The sequence below is a fragment of the Hyalella azteca genome, unplaced genomic scaffold, assembly GCF_000764305.2.
Source record: "Hyalella azteca isolate HAZT.00-mixed unplaced genomic scaffold, Hazt_2.0.2 contig12792, whole genome shotgun sequence".
NCBI lineage: Eukaryota > Metazoa > Arthropoda > Malacostraca > Amphipoda > Hyalellidae > Hyalella > Hyalella azteca.
In genome coordinates, this window is record NW_025942739.1 from 4,646 (window position 1) to 24,868 (window position 20,223).

Sequence of the window (20,223 nt, forward strand, 5' to 3'; positions counted from 1 at the left end):
AAATGGATCAACAACCGAATCCCCTTACAGATCAACTATGGAAGTTATTGTAAGCTCAAACACAAGGAAACGTTTTTCTATTTATTACAATGCAAATTGGCTTTAATCGCCAGCTATTATAAAATTCACAATAGCTGTTATTATTTATTATTAGTTTCGCGGATTGACTGCGCATTTTGCAATATGATGGATAAAAACAAAGATGAAATATCGAGGAGTCAACAGTTGTGATAAATTTCTTATTTGGAATAATATTTGTGTTAAACTAATGCATGACAAATACTAATTCAAGTTTCGTCTACGGATTCATTAATCGGCATCAACGCGATGTGTATTTGATGGCCGTCAGTATAGAAAGATTTGAACAAGACATTATTGACTGACAGCTCGCGGATCATTGGAATAATATAGTTTTAATTGGTTCAATGACTTTGTGTTTTATTTCATTAGTTCGATAAAGAAACAAATTTGAAGTCATATGACGAACTTTTTACATACTAAAGATCTTCTTTGTTCATTATTTTTTTGCAGACAGAGACGAAGATGATCAACTTGGAGACGCGTGGAGCTTTGTTTATTTAACCTTCTTCTTCATCGCATAAAAGAAATTCCTAACCATTACCACTGTTCGAAACTTCGCCGAAAAAGTACCGTCTTATCGGAATTTCAGTAACTGGCCAGCACCGAAAAAAACACCGTGTCGTAGTTTTTTTCAATTTAACACCAGAAACTCATACCACATTAAAGAAAACTCGAGCACCGAAAACACCGCTTTTCATGGCCATTTCGAACAGCGTGTATTAGATTTTTCTGCTATTTTTCTACATTCATTTTTAGCGCATTTTCTCATTTATGGAAAAAATGCCCTATTGTGTTCGCCATGTCCGTCTGTCTGTCCGTCCGTCCGTCTGTCCGTCCGTTCGTGACCTCAAGTTTTCGTCGACGAGAAAATGCGCTCTCTGTCGCTCACTGCAGTGAGTACTGAGTATATTTTTTTCTTTATTTTTCTAAATTTTTTCTTAAAGGTCCTTTGCAGCCATTCTCTGGCAGCAACGATGGCATAGCAGCGCATCCGCGAGGACATGTAACTTCTTTTTCTATTTTTTTATAGTTTACATTTTTCGAAGAATTTATTATATACTATTATTGGCAGCAAAAGCGGTGCAGCAGATCATGCGTGAAGACACAGCGCAGTTCAACAGACAGTCCTGCGTGCCTGTCGTGGAGATCAGGTGTACGGTGCCCTTCAGCGAAGTCTGCATCTTGATCAACCCGGACGTCTACAACGTCCCGAATAGGGAATATTAGTGAGAAGTACATTAGGTTTAATTTTTATATTCGAGGAGAGTTCAAATGAGCGCAAATATCGTGGTGTTCGCATAATAAGAATTTTAATGTGTGGTCTTTACTCCTAACTTTAGTAGAAAATTCTGATCTGCATGTAGTCAGGAAATTTACTAACCATATTCAAAACATTACAACAGCATTGAGACTAATTGTACCTTCTAATAAATATGTGTTACAATACATAGAGAGGCTCATACTTTGAAATAAATTAACTCCACCATATGTCACGTGCTCTCTAAATCAAGCGGTTGATCTTCCATCGACCGACAGGTTCACCATATTGCATTAGGAACGCATTTGTCGTGCAGCAACCTGATTTCATGGCGCTACCTGAATAAATATGATCCAAAATATATTATTTCAGCCGCAAGATGATGGAGCCAGGAATGCCTGAGTCTTCTATCGGCAACTACTACGAGCTTAGCAATTATGCCGTCGAGAAAGCTGGCTTCCTGAGAGTACTCATGGACATTGTGGGTATCATGTCTGAACACAACTCATACCAGCGCGACATGTACATCACGATAACACCCAGCATGGGCAGTATCATGGAATATTTCACGAAGGTAGATTTTAAACATAAATTTCTCTTCCGGGGCACTTCTAAGTGTGCGCTCCGACCATTGGCTGCTCTAGACACGTTTATTCTGAAGCTCATGACGAGTTTTCTCAAGTCTGTCGGGCATTTATTCATATGTGATTCTAAGTGCTGGCTTCAGGCCTGCAGTTCCAAACTTCACATTTTGTATCATATTCCTATGCTTGATCGAGTACGCTAAGGGTCTGAGTAGCCTAAGAAGTTAAGTGTTTAATGCCGTAACGTCTTAAGTCCATAGGCCCTGCTCAGCGCAAAGGTCTGCCCATATTTTGAAATTATATTTCACAATTTTAAATTTAACAGAATTCTTAATTCTCCCTCAACATGATTGATATGATATTTTGTATGGTGCATTTCATTTCAGAACGCTTTGCGTAACTAATCCAAATTGTCATCAGTTTAATTTTATTTCATCTTTTGGAATTTTGTGCTTTGAGTTTGACTGGTATTATTAGTTTTCTACTCCAATCGTTATCAATTCGTAAAATATAAAGGACATTGTTGAATTTGAATATCGACGTTGACCATTGTGTGTGGGATGTCATTCTAGTTTAAAAAATTCTTTACAGGATGAGAAGAATTATTTTAACCTCGTATTTGAAGAATACGACTACGAGTCAGCAACTCACATCTCTGAGGATTTGGCCTGGTCGATAGCCATGGTCAGAATTACATCTAAAGATCCCAAACGCCCGGTACCGAAGACCATACCAAGACGGCTGAGTAAGGTTCGTACCTTTTCCATTTAAGCTGGAATTCTTTTTTTATCCTCTGCCGCCTGACATCAGTAGCCGGAGCAATATTGTCAAAAGCCTACTTCCCAAAATGGATACGTTGCTAGTGAGAGCAAAATGACTTGTACTGATGGTTGCCGCCACGTACGACAACTGTAAAATATTCTCTGTTGCGTACAAACGTCCTTGGGTTGCTACACTCAATAGTTTACATATAATTTCATTTGAAAGTTATGTTCCCGGTGAGTGACTTACGGCGATATAGTGGGTTAAGGCCTGATTCACACCATACAGCCGGGCATGTGCCAGTCACGGTCCGTTTCCTGCCAGGTGCATTCACATGTTCAGTCTGGTCACGGGCCGTCCTCACTTCAGTTCCTTTCGTATCACGTGCCATGCCAGTCACCGCAGCGTTGCCAACTGGTATATTTCCATAGCATATTTCACAAATCTGGTACCGTATGCTGAGATGATAGAATAGAATAGAATAGAGAATAGAATAGAATAGAATAGAATAGAAGTGTCGGCGTTGAAGAAATAGGCCCATGGCCTGTTGTTGATTCTTGAACTTTTCGTGACTTGATTCACAAGGGTATGTCTGGTATGGATATTTTTGATCCGGTATTTTTGCAACAATCAGGTATGTTAAGCTGGCAGCCTGGTATACTTGGCAAAAAATTAAAATAATAGTAGTCAACGCTGCAGTCACGTCTCGGTCAAAATATCTTTTTTCATGATCGTGGCTGGACCGTACCTGGCATGGCAGGTGCCTTACACGGCTGGTGTGAAGGCTTCAATAACAAAAATTAAATAAAGAATATTGGACGGGACCATGCCTGGCAAGTACCCGGCAGGTATGGTGCCGGTATCAAACCTAAATGTGCACCAGTCTGGAAAGTGCGGTAAATTTCAAGTGGATCAAATAAATTATAATATGTGCGAGTCGTGTGCATCATGCCATCCATCGTGGCCTGGGACTGCTTCGTCCCAAACAAACACTAAGGAAACTAAGGTTGATAATGGCACCTGACGACCCGAAATTTAATGTAATTCAGCAGTGAGGCAATAAAAATCATTATGTGTGAGTATTAGTTTAAATTGGTATTTTAGATATCAAGACTTTGGGAGCGCAGCCGTAGGTTACAAATTTCACTCTTAAAAAAGCCGTGGAGCTAACGCCCAGCCTCACCATGCATTAACTTTACTCAGCCTCAGAGCAAGAAGCCACAGACTACACTTGAACTCCATAATCCTGACCAGCGACGCATTGTCGAAAGATAATAGCGCCTTAGATCTTTAGCCAATGCTTAGCACGCTCACTCACAAGCTGACAGTTCCTCATCCCATTAATTTAATACCAGATAATACCAGAAAATACCACGTCAGTACATTGACCGGCCTAACCTCTTCTGGCCTAACCTATACACGCTATCCCCGCTCACAACCTTCTTGCAGACAATGGCTGGGTCTACCAGCGCACCTGGACCACCTTTCTAATTTTCTGGAGCCAATGAGGTGAGGTTAAGTCCTCTCAGGTTTGTTTTGGGCGGAGAAATGTTGCAATTGGTGCAGGTTAGGTCTGGAGAGGTTAAGATGCAGTCATGTTCTAGGATGCAGGGGTTAGTTATCCCTGCTTCGTAATCACGCAAGTTCACGACTTTCTCATATCGAAGAACATTAATAATTTGTTCGAAGCTTCCTTGAAACATTTCTTTATTAAGTCTCCAATTGCTTCACGTGAGAACGATTAAGCCGGAAGAGGATCATCGGCCATATGCAGTATGGCCATGCTTACCTTTAGCAAGCTTAAGTTGTGGCTGTGTACATCAGCGCTATGGCCTTGCGCACTTGACTTCATAGGCTGTTATGCCCTCTAGCGTTCTTACCTACGGAATGGAATATGAACTAAGTGCGAAGTTTGGCAAACTGGTCTCCGGCATGCGCCCCCTTCTATAGCAATTTCAGAATCCAACTGAATTCTGTTGTAGGAATACGTTATCACTATATTTTATCAACCCAACAAAGGAAAGTTTTGGGGCGCATGCCGGAGGCCAGCTTTGCCAAACTTCACACTTAGTTCATATTATTTTCCGTTGGTAAGAATGTACAGGGCATAACAGCCTATGAAGTCAAGTGCTCAAAGCCATAGCGCCGGATTTCCACAGCCACAAAAAAAAAAGCTTGCTAAAGATAAACAGGTACATACAGCACCTGGCCAAACCTCTTTCGGCCTAGCCTCTTTAAGCCTGTATAACCTACACAAGTAGCAACATTTCTTCGCTCAAAACAAACCTGAACGGACCTAACCTAACCTCGTTGGTTGCAAAAAGTTAGAAAGGCGATCCAAGTGAGCTGGTAGAGCCAGTCATATGCTGCAAGAAGGTTGTGAGCCGGGACAGCGTGAATAGGTTAGGCCAGAAGAGGTTAGGCCGGAGTAGGTACAGCCGAATGGGGAACTGCCTGCTTATGAGCGAGCTTGCTTAAGCATTGGCTGAAAACCTACGCGCTATTATCTTTCGGCAATGTGTCGCTTGTCTGAATTACGTAGTTCAAGCGTGCTTCTAGCTCTAAGGCTGAGTTTAAGAATGCATGGTGAGGCTGGGCGTTGGCTCCAGGGCTTATTTAAGAGCAAAATTTGTGGCCTCCGGCTGCGCCCCCTTAAAAAGAGCTTAACAGTCTTGTATAGTAATATTTTTCTATAATTGTTATGTCATATATGTGTTAAAGACTATTTTATTCTATTAAGCTTTGTTACGACACATTCATTTTGAGTATAAAATTAAGTGAAAATTTTCTCATATACTTTATGAGAGACGTACTCAGTGATTTCAGACATGAAAATTTTTTTATGATGAAATTTTAGAATCGAGTGTTTGATTTATTGCACTTGATGATAAAATATGCATGAATATAATCTTTTGCAGCTTGACATGTTAAAGATCGCTGACCTTCACGGTTGTAACGAGAGAACAACTACCACTAAAAAGCCCACGACTACAACCAAAAAGCCCACGACTACCACTAAAAAGCCCACGACTACTACTTCTACGACTACCACTAAAAAGCCCACGACTACCACTAGAAAGCCCACCACTACCACTAAAAAGCCCACGACTACCACTAAAAAGCCTACGACTACCACTAAAAAGCCCACGACTACTACTTCTACGACTACCACTAAGAAGCCCACGACTACCACTAAAAAGCCCACGACTACTACGTCTACCACTACCACTAAAAAGCCTTCGACTACTACTTCTACCACTACCACTGAAAAGCCCACGACCACCACTTCTTCCACTTCAACTACCACCAGATTTGACTTTAATTTCATCATCGACGGTATGGATGGTGGAGATTTTGGTGTTGGTTTTTCTGACGCAACTACAACGTCAACCGTCAAGCCAACTACAACAGAAAACGACCCCAGGCTGCTATGGAACTGGAATGTGCAAAGTGAGAGTTAATTTAAAACTGTACAAACTAAATTGATAAACTGGAATGCGCAAAGTGAGCGTTAATTTTAAACTGCACAAAGTAAATTGATAAACTGGAATGTGCAAAGTGACCGTTAATTTTTAACTACACAAACTAAATTGATAAACTGGAATGTGCAAAGTGACCGTTAATTTTAAACTGTGCAAACTAAATTGATAATCTGGAATGTGCAAAGTGAGCGTTAATTTTTAACTGTACAAACTAAAATGATAGATTGTGCACTATTCCTAGTGTATTCAAACTTTTGGAAATAGAAATTTGTCGTTGCTGATTGATATATAATGTGGGAAATACCATATTCACCAACAGCTATTTTTTTAATTCCTTAAACAGGAAGAATTTTATGAACTATCACAGTTATATGAGTTTCAACACAAAACAATTTTGAAAAATCAATCGTGATTTATGTTGACTATAAAATTGCTTCTTTCATTATTACATATTGATCAATAATATTTAACATATTTTAATAATTATAATAATTTCACTAATAAAATTCATTCTGTTAGAATTATTCTTTAATATAAGAAACGGATATATAATTTTTTGCAACTAAATTTGTCCGTTTCTTTTCTCCCCAGATTCTTCAGTGGCAGTTCAGTTTCTGCCCATGAAGTTGATCAGCAACGTCTGGATCCTGCCATATTTTCTTTATTTGCAAATTGATTTATAACAAAGACATTTAATTGTTGAATAATTGTTGAGGGAGTTAAATTTAGTGCAATTGTCACGACCTCAATGTAGAATTATAAATATTTTTCAAATAATTAATTTTTAATTCTTTTATCGTTACTTGATATGAAAGATGCATTCAGATATTATAAATTTTCCAATATTAACCATCATTATTTTCAAATAATGCATTTAAACATCAATTAAAATTTCCTCCAATGTTATATGACTGTGCGAATAAATGTGTTAATTACGAGGGGCATTTTCAATTTATTTGATATATAATTATAATTAGCAGAGTGACGACAGTCGGACAGATTACTTTTGTACAAGACAAATTCAACGTTGACTAATTTGACATTTTTTTATTTTATAGCTCTTCAGTTGATACGTTGAAATTTAAATTATTACATTAAGGGAAGAAAACCATGTTTAATATTCGTTCAAAAATATTATTGAGATTGAGCTTGTGCACTTGAATTAAAACGCTCTAGTGAATTGGGATGAATTAAAAATCATCATATTGTTATCAGTGATATTTAAATTCAAAATATATTCGGTTATCTCTCGAGTTTCTCGAGATGAAAATTGATGCTGTTGTTGATTATTTATTATCGTTTAATAATAATATTATTATAATAATAATATTAATTATAATAATAATAATATTATTATTAATAATATTATTATTATTAGTTATCGCTTGCTAATTAGTTATTAGAAAAATTTTTCAACTGTATTGCTGTAATTGTATTCCTAATCTTATTAACATTTTAACATCATATCAGTTTCCAATGAAAAACATTTGCAGTGTACTATTGAATAATTAAATAGAGAACCTCGCTTAAGGCTTTCATCAAGGTTTTACATCTTCACTAAAAATTTCCATATTCTTCATGTTCGCTGAACTTGCCTATAATTTTTATTAAAAAAAACATATTTTTTTAATGCCTCACACGAGCTACGTCATCGGCTGCTTAGGTCTCCTCTAGCGTCTGACTCTGAGAAGAATGCGTGGGCGAAATTGTCCAATTAGTGACACACTTTTTGCGCGTAGCACAGATACGCCAGCTGGTTTAGGATGCCCCACACATAGACAAAATATACATCACCATATACATGGACAGACTCACTCATGTATGATGATATGAAAGATATGAAATAAATGTTCTTCGTTGCATTTTTAGTGCAGTGATGTTTACGCTGCGTAACTCCAAAGATAACGCAAACACGAAGGCGATGATCCTTTCATGACGCGTTTCAATATTACTCAACATCAGAAAAATATCATTCTCAATATTTTTCAATATTGGGATAATATCCGTCCGTATTATTCGCATTGCTGCTTATAGTGTTCCTGAAATTCTCGAATGTAATAATTTGGTTGTGTATAATAAATTAATTAATTACGGCAGTGCCCGAGTAAGAGGATAAATTTCATTGTTAATGCAATAATTTCAAATTATTTATCCTATAAAAGAAATCAAATGTGAGTGAGTGATTTGGGTGAAGGTGTGGGGTTGTCATGCCAACGACGCGTTGCCATGCCAACCCACCCCGGTTGTCATGCCACCATTTAAGCAAACTGAACAGCGCCGACTGCCTCTCAGTCGGTTTAGAAGTATTGACGTGCGATGTTGGCGCTATTTTCCGGATTTGATTATTTTGTGAATATTTGAAAATTCCTATGTGAAAATTTCTATTTCTTGTAGTCTAATTTCTATGTGTATTTCTATAAGTAATTGGGCCGATGATACAATAAAGAATCAATCAATTACTAATTGACTTTTTTCGTATGTGACGTCATTGGCAAAACATTAATCTGAGACTAAGGCAGTTATACAGAAAAAGTTTAATAAAAGTCACTGATAAAAGTGGTTAAGGTAAATTATAAAAATTTGATTGGTGAAATGAAGCACACAGATTCTTCAAAGGCTATAAGTGAACTGTGCTTTTCGATGTAATTTGACTGAAACATGCCTAAGTCGGTTCTTGAATGTTGAAAATAAAATTAGGCCTAAGTGGTTGGATAGAAATGAATCGATTCAGTGTCTGGTCCTCGTTAATGAAATGCGTGACGAGTAGTGCAAACATTTACACATGTAAATAATGGACCAACAGCTGATTAACTGAAATTTTATATGATTATAATTATTTGGTTACATCGCTTCCAAATTAATCAATAAATATTATCTTTAAAGACAGTTAACTATGCACATCATAATTTAACGTAATCACCTTTTTGAGACCCTAAATAACATCTCTAATTTATGAAGGAATTACACAATAATATAAGGCTATTCCCCCTGAGCGATGCCATATTACATGAGCTAAACCGTAAAGATCAAAGAATTTTTTACGTTCTCAAAATATTTGTATTGAATGCCTAAATAATTCACGGCAAAAATACAGTGTTATCGGTGACCGGAAAATAAAAAGAATATTCAAACAAATTTAATACATTAAAGAGATATATTTACGAATGTGTGTGAACATATTCTTTGCTACATTAGAAAACGCCGCCTAAATTCGCTATTAATTAACGCCACTTTAGGATGTTTCTTCCAGTTTTGTTCACTTAAGTTCAGCTCTCGAGTTCCTATTCATCTTAGTTGCCTCCTCCACAACATCTTGCGGAGGAGGAGAAAATCCAGGTTTATCTGGGCACTGAATGTCAGTGCCAGCTTGGCTGTGATCACACGAGGGTTATGTCAAATTTGCTCCGTTTCTGAGCAGGAAATGTTATTGTTGGAATTCTTATTGGATATATGTTTAAAAGCAATATAAATAGCGAGGATTTTTAATGGATAAATATAAGCAAAATCGGTGACGTTTTCAGCTAAGATGCGTTCAGTGCTACAGGAACTTCAAATAGTTATTTAAATATTTATTAAGAATTTTCTATTTGTGGTAATATAAATAACAATACGTAGTAGACGTCACGAAAAATTGTTAACATAGATCAATATGTTGATGACGTTAAAAAATGTGTTTACAAAGATGAATGAAAAGAAAAGTGGAATCTATTGTTCTCTTACTTGAAGTGCAAAAATTTACGGCAGTCTCAATAATAAAGAAAAATTATTATGCAGCAGTTATGCAATAACTTACGAACAAAGAGTAGAGGGCTTGTATTTTATGTGCCCATTGATTTTGGATGCCTTCATTCAATATAATGATTGAGAGATACTTGCTTTAAAGTGATAAATTTTGTGATAAAACAGGTGGTCAGGCAGCAAAATCCAACAGGTAAGTCATCATAATTTCAAATAGGCGGTCATTTATAATTATACTATAGTGGAAAAAGTTCAAATTCTGTATTCTTCACTGATTAGAATATTGATATTTTATTGTATCATAATAATGGTAGAAGAAAATTTAGTTATATCACATATGTTGATAAATAACAATAAACAATATTTATGTTTTATAAAAAATTATTGCATTAAAAATATTTATGCTCGATCCGGTGTTGCTCATAATCTCTGAAATGTATATGAACGATTCTGTTATATATGATTCTTTTGACTTCTATCTCCTATGATCTCGTTATCTTTAATTCAATTTTCTAAAATTCAATTCAACCTTTAATTCCATTTCCCCATTATCTTCTTAATAATTTTCGAACTAATGAAATATTAACTACTAAATACCTTTTTTAACTTTCATTAAGCACGAAACCCCCACTTCTCCTACGGTTTAAAATTCTGAATAAAACTTGATTATATTTTGAATGGAAATTAGAGTCTACATATAAATTATCCGATTATTCCAACACTTACAATATATTTCATCTTCAGGCAATATGCCTACACGGAATCTATTGTAAAAAATGAGCACAAAAATTTGCTATATTTTACTGTGTCAGGTTTCCAACACACGAGTAATCAAGGCAAAAAAGTTAAAAATATATTTACTGATGATTTATAATAATTCTAACAATTGAAGATTAATTTATTTCGTTATAAATCACTTTTTTGCTACTGATTGTACTTGTAAGGTATAAGCAAGTCTGGGCATAAAATTTTGCATCAACGATGGTTAATAATCCTGAGTACAAAGGGTTAAAATTTTTGTTAGAGACGGAGACTTTAGGAAGATTTAGGAAGAAGTATAATAATTATTGGCGACGTAGAGTTCAGCATCAGGTATTCATGTCATTGGGAAATTACTCTTTCATTAACAAAATTTCTAAGTTAACTAAGAATTTAAGAAGTTAAAAATTTTTAAATTTTTTACTTAGCAAGATATTAACTAAAATCAAGTAATAAAAGACTTTAGGAAATAAATTTGTCATGTAATTGTATAACAACAACCATTAAACGATTAAAGAACTTTAAAATTTTTTATGATATTTATATTAGATAATGAATAATTACTAATAGTTTCTAAGCTGTGTGAAAAAGGATATAATTCCGAGTTACATGAATATCTTAAACATGATTAGTTTCAAAAGACCAATAAGTGCGTGATTAAGCGTTCAAGGTCACAGTTAATCTGATCAAGGTCACGGTTAAGTTGATTGAAACACATGGAAAAAATCTGCTTTTTACATTCCGAGCGACTTTTTTTAGAAGGTCTGACCTAGATATTGTCGCTGTTAAACTTTATATTTATCAAGAACGCGGATTAGGAGATTTCGCATAAAGGAAAAATTCATGAAAATTATTCATTAATTTATCAATTTAAAGTACAGGTCAAATATTTTGAAAGGAATAACAGGCTGTTAATTATTCTAATTTTTGAAGGTAAAATCTTCATGAAAATTATTCAGTGATTTATTAATTTATACCACAGGTAAAATGTTTAAAAAGAAATAACAGGTTGCAACTTAATATAATTTTATAGATAATATTGTTCCAGGTTCGACATGAACGTCATGTGAAAACTTTTACTCAGTACAAATATTTTTGTTAAAAAATTCCATAAAATTACATTTGTGAGGCTAATTGATCAGAAAATTAGTCCGCAAATTTTCGAATTTAGTCGAACTGATCTTTCCGATCAGTTCAACTATTTCAATATAGACCGTTCTGCTCTCGCTGAATATTAGCTACGTTTTGGCATCAAGGGGCCATACTTTCAAAAGTCGCTAAGTGAACGTAAGTACTTACGCTCTATTTTCTTGTCTGTGATTGGTGGATTTTGCTTGAAAGGCCGTCAATGATTGGCTGATGAACTAACGATCTCTTAACTTTTTTGAAAGTATGGGCCAAGGTCACCTTATCAAGCGAACGCCATTAGATTGCCATACATTCTTTTAACGTTTGCGAAGACTGAACCCATGAGTTCCCTATAATGTGTTAGAAAACGTGCTTGATTTTCCTATTGTTAAGTTAGTATTGAAATATCAGAAAAATATTAAAAAAGTTTTCGATTATTAATATGAATGAAACAAATGAATTTATATGGCAACCTCATATGCATATGAATTCTGAGCTTAACTGTTATAATTTCAAATAAGAATGTTCATTCAAGATAACATACGCCGTTAGAAAAAGAGATCAATTAGCATATAGGAATTTTTTCATCGGAAAACCCCAATAAAAACCTCAAATAAGTGAACTGAATAAAGCCAATTGAGACAACACATACAAGCTATTGACTGCATTAAAATATCCATCATTTCTTCATCATAATATCATGTTCTTGGTTATTATCGTATCATAAAATATCATGGGCAAATATCAGCGAATCATAAAGTATCATGCACAAAAATTAGCGTATCATAAAGTATCATGGGGAAAATCAGCGTATCATAAAGCATCATGGACATAAATCAATGTATCATAAAATATTATGAAAAAAATCAGTGTATCATAAAATATCATGGACAAAATATCATGTTCATGGACACAGCTTAACCTTGACATAATTTCCTATCTTTGACAAAGTCATCAATCCGGCCATTGATTTTAGTTGCACAAACCCTGATCGAGGCTCACGATCTAATGGATGTAGATCGATCTGAATATCTAAGCAGCAGTTCACTCGATCGCGGTATGAGATCGATCAATCTTAGTTCCCAAGGTCAGATCTTTGAGCGACGGAACTTTGCTGAAGGTTTCATGATCAAAACGATCCATGCTGCGTGAATGCTGGACTGCTAATCGTAGAATAGATTTATCTCTTAATATTATTTTTGGTTATTATTTTTAATGTTATTATTATTATTATTATTATTATTATTATCATTATTATTATTACTTGTATTAACTTAACTATTTTACACTAAGAAGCCTAAGTATTGCATCACATTCACTTAATTCACAGGTATTTTTTATTTAATACTAATCGTATTTTCACCGGGATATTTAAATGAATGGTTTTAAACTCAGCGATATTCTGGGTGTATAAATTCTATTTACACCCGAGATTTTACGCGAGTTTTTAACAAAAGTTTTACGAGTTTTCTGTATCTTAGATCCAGAAATCGTATTTTCACCTGTTAATTTAAGTTAATATTACATAATTGCAATATTAGATCACCTGTTACATCAAGAAAGTGAGTTTCAACATGGTAATTCAATTAGTAAACATGAACTAATAGGTATTTTAGTTCTAGATATCGTATTTCCTCTCGGAAAATTTTGTTAGTAGTGAATATTAAAAAATTCACAGGCACTCTATATCTGGAAACCGGATGTTACCTGGGAAACTTGAGTGAGGATTAATAATTTACTTAGAGGTATTCTGGATGGAGAAATCATACATTTACCTGCGTAATTTACGTGATCATTAATTAACTGGTAATTATTCCAGGCCTAGAATAATTAAAAATTTTACATGTATTTTGAAGTGAGTCACTAATAAAGTCATTGATATTTCAGATCTGTGATAGGAATCTTATTTTTCACTTGGAATTTAATTGCAAACTAGTAACTTTACATGTATTGCGAATCTATGAAACAAACCCTATGTTTGCCAGATATTTTAAGCAGTAATTAATTAACTCACAGATATTTTAGATTTATGATACAAATGGTATATACGCCGGATATTTTATTTACTCATTAATTAATTAACTAATTGATATTTTAAATTTAACAAACAAATCGTATATACGCCAAATATTTTAATTACTAATTAATCAACACATTGACATTATTGATTTATGATACAAATCATACTATCACCTGAGATTTAAGTACTAATTAATTAACTCACATTTGTTATAGATTTACGATACAAATCGTACTATCACCTGAGATTTTAAATACTAATTAATTAACTCACATATAATATAGATTTATGAAACAAATCGTATATACGCCAGACATTTTCAGTACTTATTAATTAACACAAAGATATTTTAGATTTATGATGCAAATCATACTTTCACCTGGGATTTAAGTATATACTAAGTAATTAAATCACATATAATATAGATTTATGAAACAAATCGTATATACGCCAGATATTTTAAGCACTAATTAATTATCTCCTGGATTTTTCAAATATTTATACAAATCGTACTGTCACCTGGAAGTTCAAGTAGGAGTCGTTGACCTGGAGACGCTGCACGCAAGGAAAGTAATCGTCTAAAGTCAACCTCCGGGTCATCCTATATAGACACGCTAAGAGAATAACAACAACATTTAACCTAGAAATTTTGGTGCCAATCATTGATTAGAGTTTGCGTATTTTAAATTAGCTTCTTATTATTTTGTTATACAGTAAGTTCAATAATTGCGTATAACCATTGAACTGGAATATTTGAACATAGAAAAATGAAGAATAATTGCTCTCCTAAACAGTTCACAAGTTGACTTTTTTAATTCGTTGGGAAGCAAATTATAAGCTATATCAACGTGAGTGAAGTGATTTTTCAGTAATTAAAGCAGATGTTGTATCAGTAATCATCAACTACAATAATCGTACTACAGTGATAATACGTACAATAATCGTAATAATAATATAACAACGACAGACTTTTGAAAACTCCTACAGAGTTTCCCCATTTAAGTCACGATAAACCCATTAAAGTCACGATTAAAACAACCACAAATCACGTCAAGAAAAACATTTATGCAAAATTTTTTTCAATCTTTAACGTTATTAGTATTTTGCAAAATACTTTAGTTTGATTAACAATGTTGAGGATGTAACATAAATGGAAGACACTCGCGTTACAACAAGTGCAGCGTCGGAGCTTATCGGATCGATGTATTGACTATCGCCACGTCGCCGTATTTACGCTCAGCTCGATACGACAGCTGCTTTTTGCCGCTGTGCTAACCCCTTCAGCTGCCGAGAAATGCCTCACAAATCCCTGCATTAGTAGCAGCTGCGTAAAATATGTTCATTTATCAGCAGCTATGTGTTAAGTTTGTAGAATTTTGCTGTTGTTCTAACCCCATCAGCTGCCGAGAGATGCCTCGTAAATCCCTGCATTAGTAGCAGCTGCGTAAAATATGTTCATTTATCAGCAGCTATGTGTTAAGTTTGTAGAATTTTGCTGTTGTTCTAACCCCTTCAGCTGCCGAGAAATGCCTCACAAATCCGTGCATTAGTAGCAGCTGCGTAAAATATGCTCATTTATCAGCAGCTATGTGTTAAGTTTGTAGAATCATACGACGTCAGTTTAGATTTATAGCTACTCATGTGATTTATTATTCGATTTGACTAACGTTGTAATTTCAGAATAATTAAACACATAGGAAAACTCTCATGCATGATTGAATACGAATATTTTTTTAGCAATGGTGCTTTCCATGATTTGATCTTTCTACTTCTGTGCGCGGAGGATTATACTTTCATAATGTTTTAAAATACTTGCGACGTATTGACAACTCTTACATAATTGTTCACATGGAATAAATGAGAGTTCAAAAATAGAACGGTATTTAAAGACATAATTTCACAGCATATTCATGAAAAATTATTTTACGGGTTCATTAATTATTTTCCTCATCATGAAAACTCTTTGCTTAAAATTAGATTTGCATTTTGTTTACATGTAAATTGGGTGATGGGACGGCTTGTTTCGGATAGGATTGAGTGAGTGTAGGCTTCATTTACACGGAAATCGAGTAAATAACCAAGAATGGTAGAAATAATTCCTCTTTTTACTTTTTGATAATAAAAATTGTGTAATTTCGGTTGGCAATAAGCGAAAGAATTTTGTTTGTTATTTGCATAAAGCCTGGAACCTTGAATGACCTTCAGATTACAAGAAAATTAATCGTACAATTAGAAACTTACTTTAGTATTAATTTAGATAATGGTTCTCACATTAGTTAGCGGATTACTTCACATGGCTGTCCGCAAATTGCTGGCACACCTTTGTCCGAGCAGTCACCTCTGCTTTATTCAAGGTCTCGATCATTAATTCCGACCAGTCGTGACTGAGAGTCACGATTGCCCGTGCATTCCTGCGATAAAAATTCGCATTTTCTAAGTTTGTATATCCATTTACCTTAATATCGATTTCTCAAAGAGAAAGTGAAAAATCTCATCCCTTTACCCTAATGCCGATTTCTAGAAGAGAAAATGAAAAGTCTTCGTGTAAAATCATCCGCTAACATTGAAGAAGCCTGACAAATTTCACCGAAGTTGTCGTCGCTTCATGACTGTAGATTCAAGTAAAACTAGCAACGGGGCATTAGACAGATTACGTTTATTACCTAATTAACAACGAATAAGCATAATAAAATATTCATTAAATGTCTACTGGCTGTGAAGTTTATCACGGATGTGAGTAGTCCTAAATTTGAGCAAATATTTCCGTTCTAATTACCACTAGCATTACAAGGGTGAAAAAACTTCAAAGATAAACTTGGAAGCAGCTGCTTTTCCGTCGTTTTTACCATCAATACATAACACTGTTCACTAAGTATTGATTAACATTACACTTCATGATTTTTAATGATAGGGAAAGTTTGGACGACGCAAGCATTCAGGTGTACAGATGAGTTGAGGCAAATTTCTTCAAAATTTATACAAAAATACAGATAAAAGGAAATACAAATCATTTGAGGCGAAATACTTGCACCAGGAATCGGTTGGTTTGGGTAGGCGGTTGACCCGACCGGGTAAGGTGTGACTCAGTCACTCAGACGCGCGTAGGCGGGCGCCAGAAAAGGTAACAGATGCTTGGTCCAGACGTCGTATATATCGCTGGGTTAATTAATTATCTAAATTAACACTAAACATAACATAATTTACATTTCTTTTTGTTTTTGCGCTGAACTTTGTCATGGGTATCTGAACATAGTATTCTACTGCCTGTTGTAATGTACAACCTTATTCAAAAGAATTCTTTATCGTTCTAATGCAGTGTAAAAATGTGCCGGTATCGTAAAATGAGAATCATTTTAGTGTTAATTTTACAGAAGAATGAAAATTTTAAATTATAAAAAGACGTATAATATGCTACTTGAATGAATTTTAGTAACTTTATGGTACCATGGAATTTAGCAATAAGAGCAATGGAATTATATTATAAATGACGCAGTTGAACACAAATTAGAAGATTTCACGAGCGGTTCCAAAACTGAGAGGCGCGCCTCACTGGTGGGACGCCGCAGAAACAGAGCAAGTGGTGCAGGCAATGCAAGTGAAATTTCCCAACATTGAGTTTATATTTTCTTAATACTTTTCTAGATTTATAGTAGAGACGTTTGCGCGGAAATTTGTCAATAACGACACCATGAATTCAGGCACACAATAGAACGAAAAAAACCGTGGATGAGGCGCTAGAGGGATCTCGCTCTGTTGGTCACATTTCTGGAAGTTTTCAAGTTTTCGTAGCCGCACTGCTCAACTTTTAGTAATTTCAGTATGTTTGCAGTTTGTGGAATACTTTCTTGAAGTGTCATCGCAGGTAATCATCGTTCATCTACGTTTCCCATCGTATATCTCTTATATTAACTCGTCATTGTTCGAAAGCAAAATTCCCAATTAGGAGGACCTGAGATATATGCATGGTTGCATGGCCGACATTCGAATGCACGTCTTTAGAATAAAACATTTTTTTCCTCATGGAACAGGAACAGTGGCTACCAAATAGAGGGACGGACGTTACTCGTCAAACGAAAACGCTTTCGGGCTATGAACGAATTTTTTTATCAGTTAGTAATGATATACCTTGCAAAAATGTTTACTGAATAGAATAGAATAGAAGTGTCGGCGTTGAGGAAATAGGCCCATAGCATGTTGCCGATTCTTGAACTTTTCGTGACTTGATTCACAAGGGATCCGGCCTTTGGAACCCGATCTTTCTATAGCTGACGATTGATTTGTGATAGCTGCTGGACTTATTGCCTGATCCGTAATTTGCTAGGCATTTTAAGACTGAACATATGCTCCTGCATAGCTTCGTCTAGTCTGTTTTTGAAGATGTTCATACTCGGAGCTTCAACGATGCTATCAGGGAGGCTGTTCCACATGTCGGTGACTCGAAGCGAGAAGAAATGTTGTCGCATGGATGTGTTCCAACGCTGTTTTTTTAGTTTATAGCCGTGGTCCCTGGTGTTGGTTCTTGTTTCAAATTCTAGTAATCCTTCTGGGACCTTGGATAAGCCATGAGTATACTTGTATACCTCAATAATGCCACCCATGTGCCACCCACCTGGTCCAAGTAGCACAACATTAAACTCAAGCATTACATATATATATATATATATACTAGTGTGCTAAAATGCGCTGATATGTATTGTTTATTAATGAAAATTTTCTTTTTGTGTGTGTGCTGAGGAAGCTTGGTGCTATAAATGAACTGGGGCAATTGGGGCGCATATCCACGATACTAATTGTATTGTGTTGTTAACTGTACATTGAATTATATTCTCAGTGAAATAATCATAAGGCATTGTCAGACTTTGAGGTCAAAGCACGACCGGATTTAGGATGAATTATGAAAGGGTTTGAAATGACAGGATTCAGGTTAGAGGGTATTTTTAAATATCCCATTCAAGGCACGCTTATCAACCTGAATTTATGCAGTATATTCTTAGTATGCGAATGCTTAACAGTGATTGAACGTTCTTATAAACATATCGTTAGTAACATCAACTTACGTACATTGTATAGTGTATGGGATCATAAATTTATTTGAAGCTGTACAATAGTATGCCTCAAATAAATTTTAATCGTTTTTTGTTAGAAATCTCGTTTTCTGTCAATTGTATACTCGTTTCACCTTAAAAAACTTTTTTTCGATGGTATACTCTCGCAACAAAATTTGTCCGAAATTGTATTGTGAAATGTAGCATGAAATACTGTCAAATACACCTAGGAAAGGAATAATATGTTATGGAGGAAACTAATTCCGTTTGATTTCAGGATCTGTGAATTTGATGATTAAAGCCGAGACTGATTGTGAAGCAACTGACAGACTCTAAATCATAAGTTAAATCCATTTAGCGTACCTCGACGAAGCTGAACGGTAAGCGTTCATTTCATACGATTGTTTTATATAAGCGTTAATTTGGAGCAATTAGCGCAAATGTACTATGAAATCACCCACAGGCGCCTAATGGCTTACTTAGAAATGCAAAAATTACAATAAAAAGAGAATAACGTGAAAAGTCCCATTTATATCATGAATACATAGTCTCTACGGTACTACCTGGTAATCACTAATGTCAACTGGTTTGCGTGTTCGTACAACAAAAGTAATTTTCAATACTTATCACATTTGTCACTTCTATCACACATCAATTCTATCACACTTATCACTTCTGTCACACTTATCACCTATATCACACTTATCACTTCTATCACACTTATCACTTCTATCACACTTATCACTTCTATCACACTTATCACTTCTATCACATTTATCACTTCTATCACATTCATCACTTCTATCACATTTATCACTTCTATCACATTCATCACTTCCATCACAATTATCACTTCTATCACATTTATCACCAACGAATTAATCGCCCCAAGCAAGTCACACATGATAGTTGCGTTGCATAGAAGCTCTCAAGCCACCATTACACTTGGGACTGAAACATGTGCTCACTTGAATAACCAAATACCACAAAATTTGAAATAGATGATATCGCCATTCTTATAAATAGCGTACGGCGAATGTCACCATCAGTGCCATGTACCCTGCCAGTGATACCTCCATTATTATGCGTCCAGCACCAATGATACTACCATTCCTACCTGTCACACACCTGAGTGGTAGCACCACTCACACTCATGTGTCCATTACCAATGAATTCACCATTCCGACTTATCACACACCAATGTTACCACCATTCCTACCTTTGAAACTTCTATGATATCAACAATTCATCATTTACTCATGTGCCAGTGCAGCACTGCAAAAATGATGCCCACATTTTTATCATACACATATAAATAATGCCACAATTCTTGAATATATCTCACACCGATGATACCGCCATCTAT

General features: G+C 35.2%; 2 protein-coding genes across 2 annotated transcripts in view; both read left to right on the top strand.

The window, feature by feature from the left end:
• On the top strand, positions 1–11,734 carry LOC108678478 (zinc metalloproteinase nas-14; the record flags this gene model as incomplete). The annotated part of the gene is given in 8 exon segments (XM_018166921.2): positions 1–49; positions 1,154–1,307; positions 1,712–1,913; positions 2,515–2,673; positions 5,604–6,135; positions 6,759–6,845; positions 10,074–10,098; positions 11,713–11,734. Coding segments are annotated over 7 exon segments (1,161 nt in total).
• LOC108678472 overlaps positions 9,780–20,223 on the top strand; it is an 18,765-nt gene continuing 8,321 nt past the window's right edge. Inside the window, exon 1 of the mRNA XM_047883398.1 lies at positions 9,780–10,098. The gene's annotated coding sequence lies outside the window, so the exon portion shown is untranslated. The remainder of the gene's footprint in view (positions 10,099–20,223) is intronic.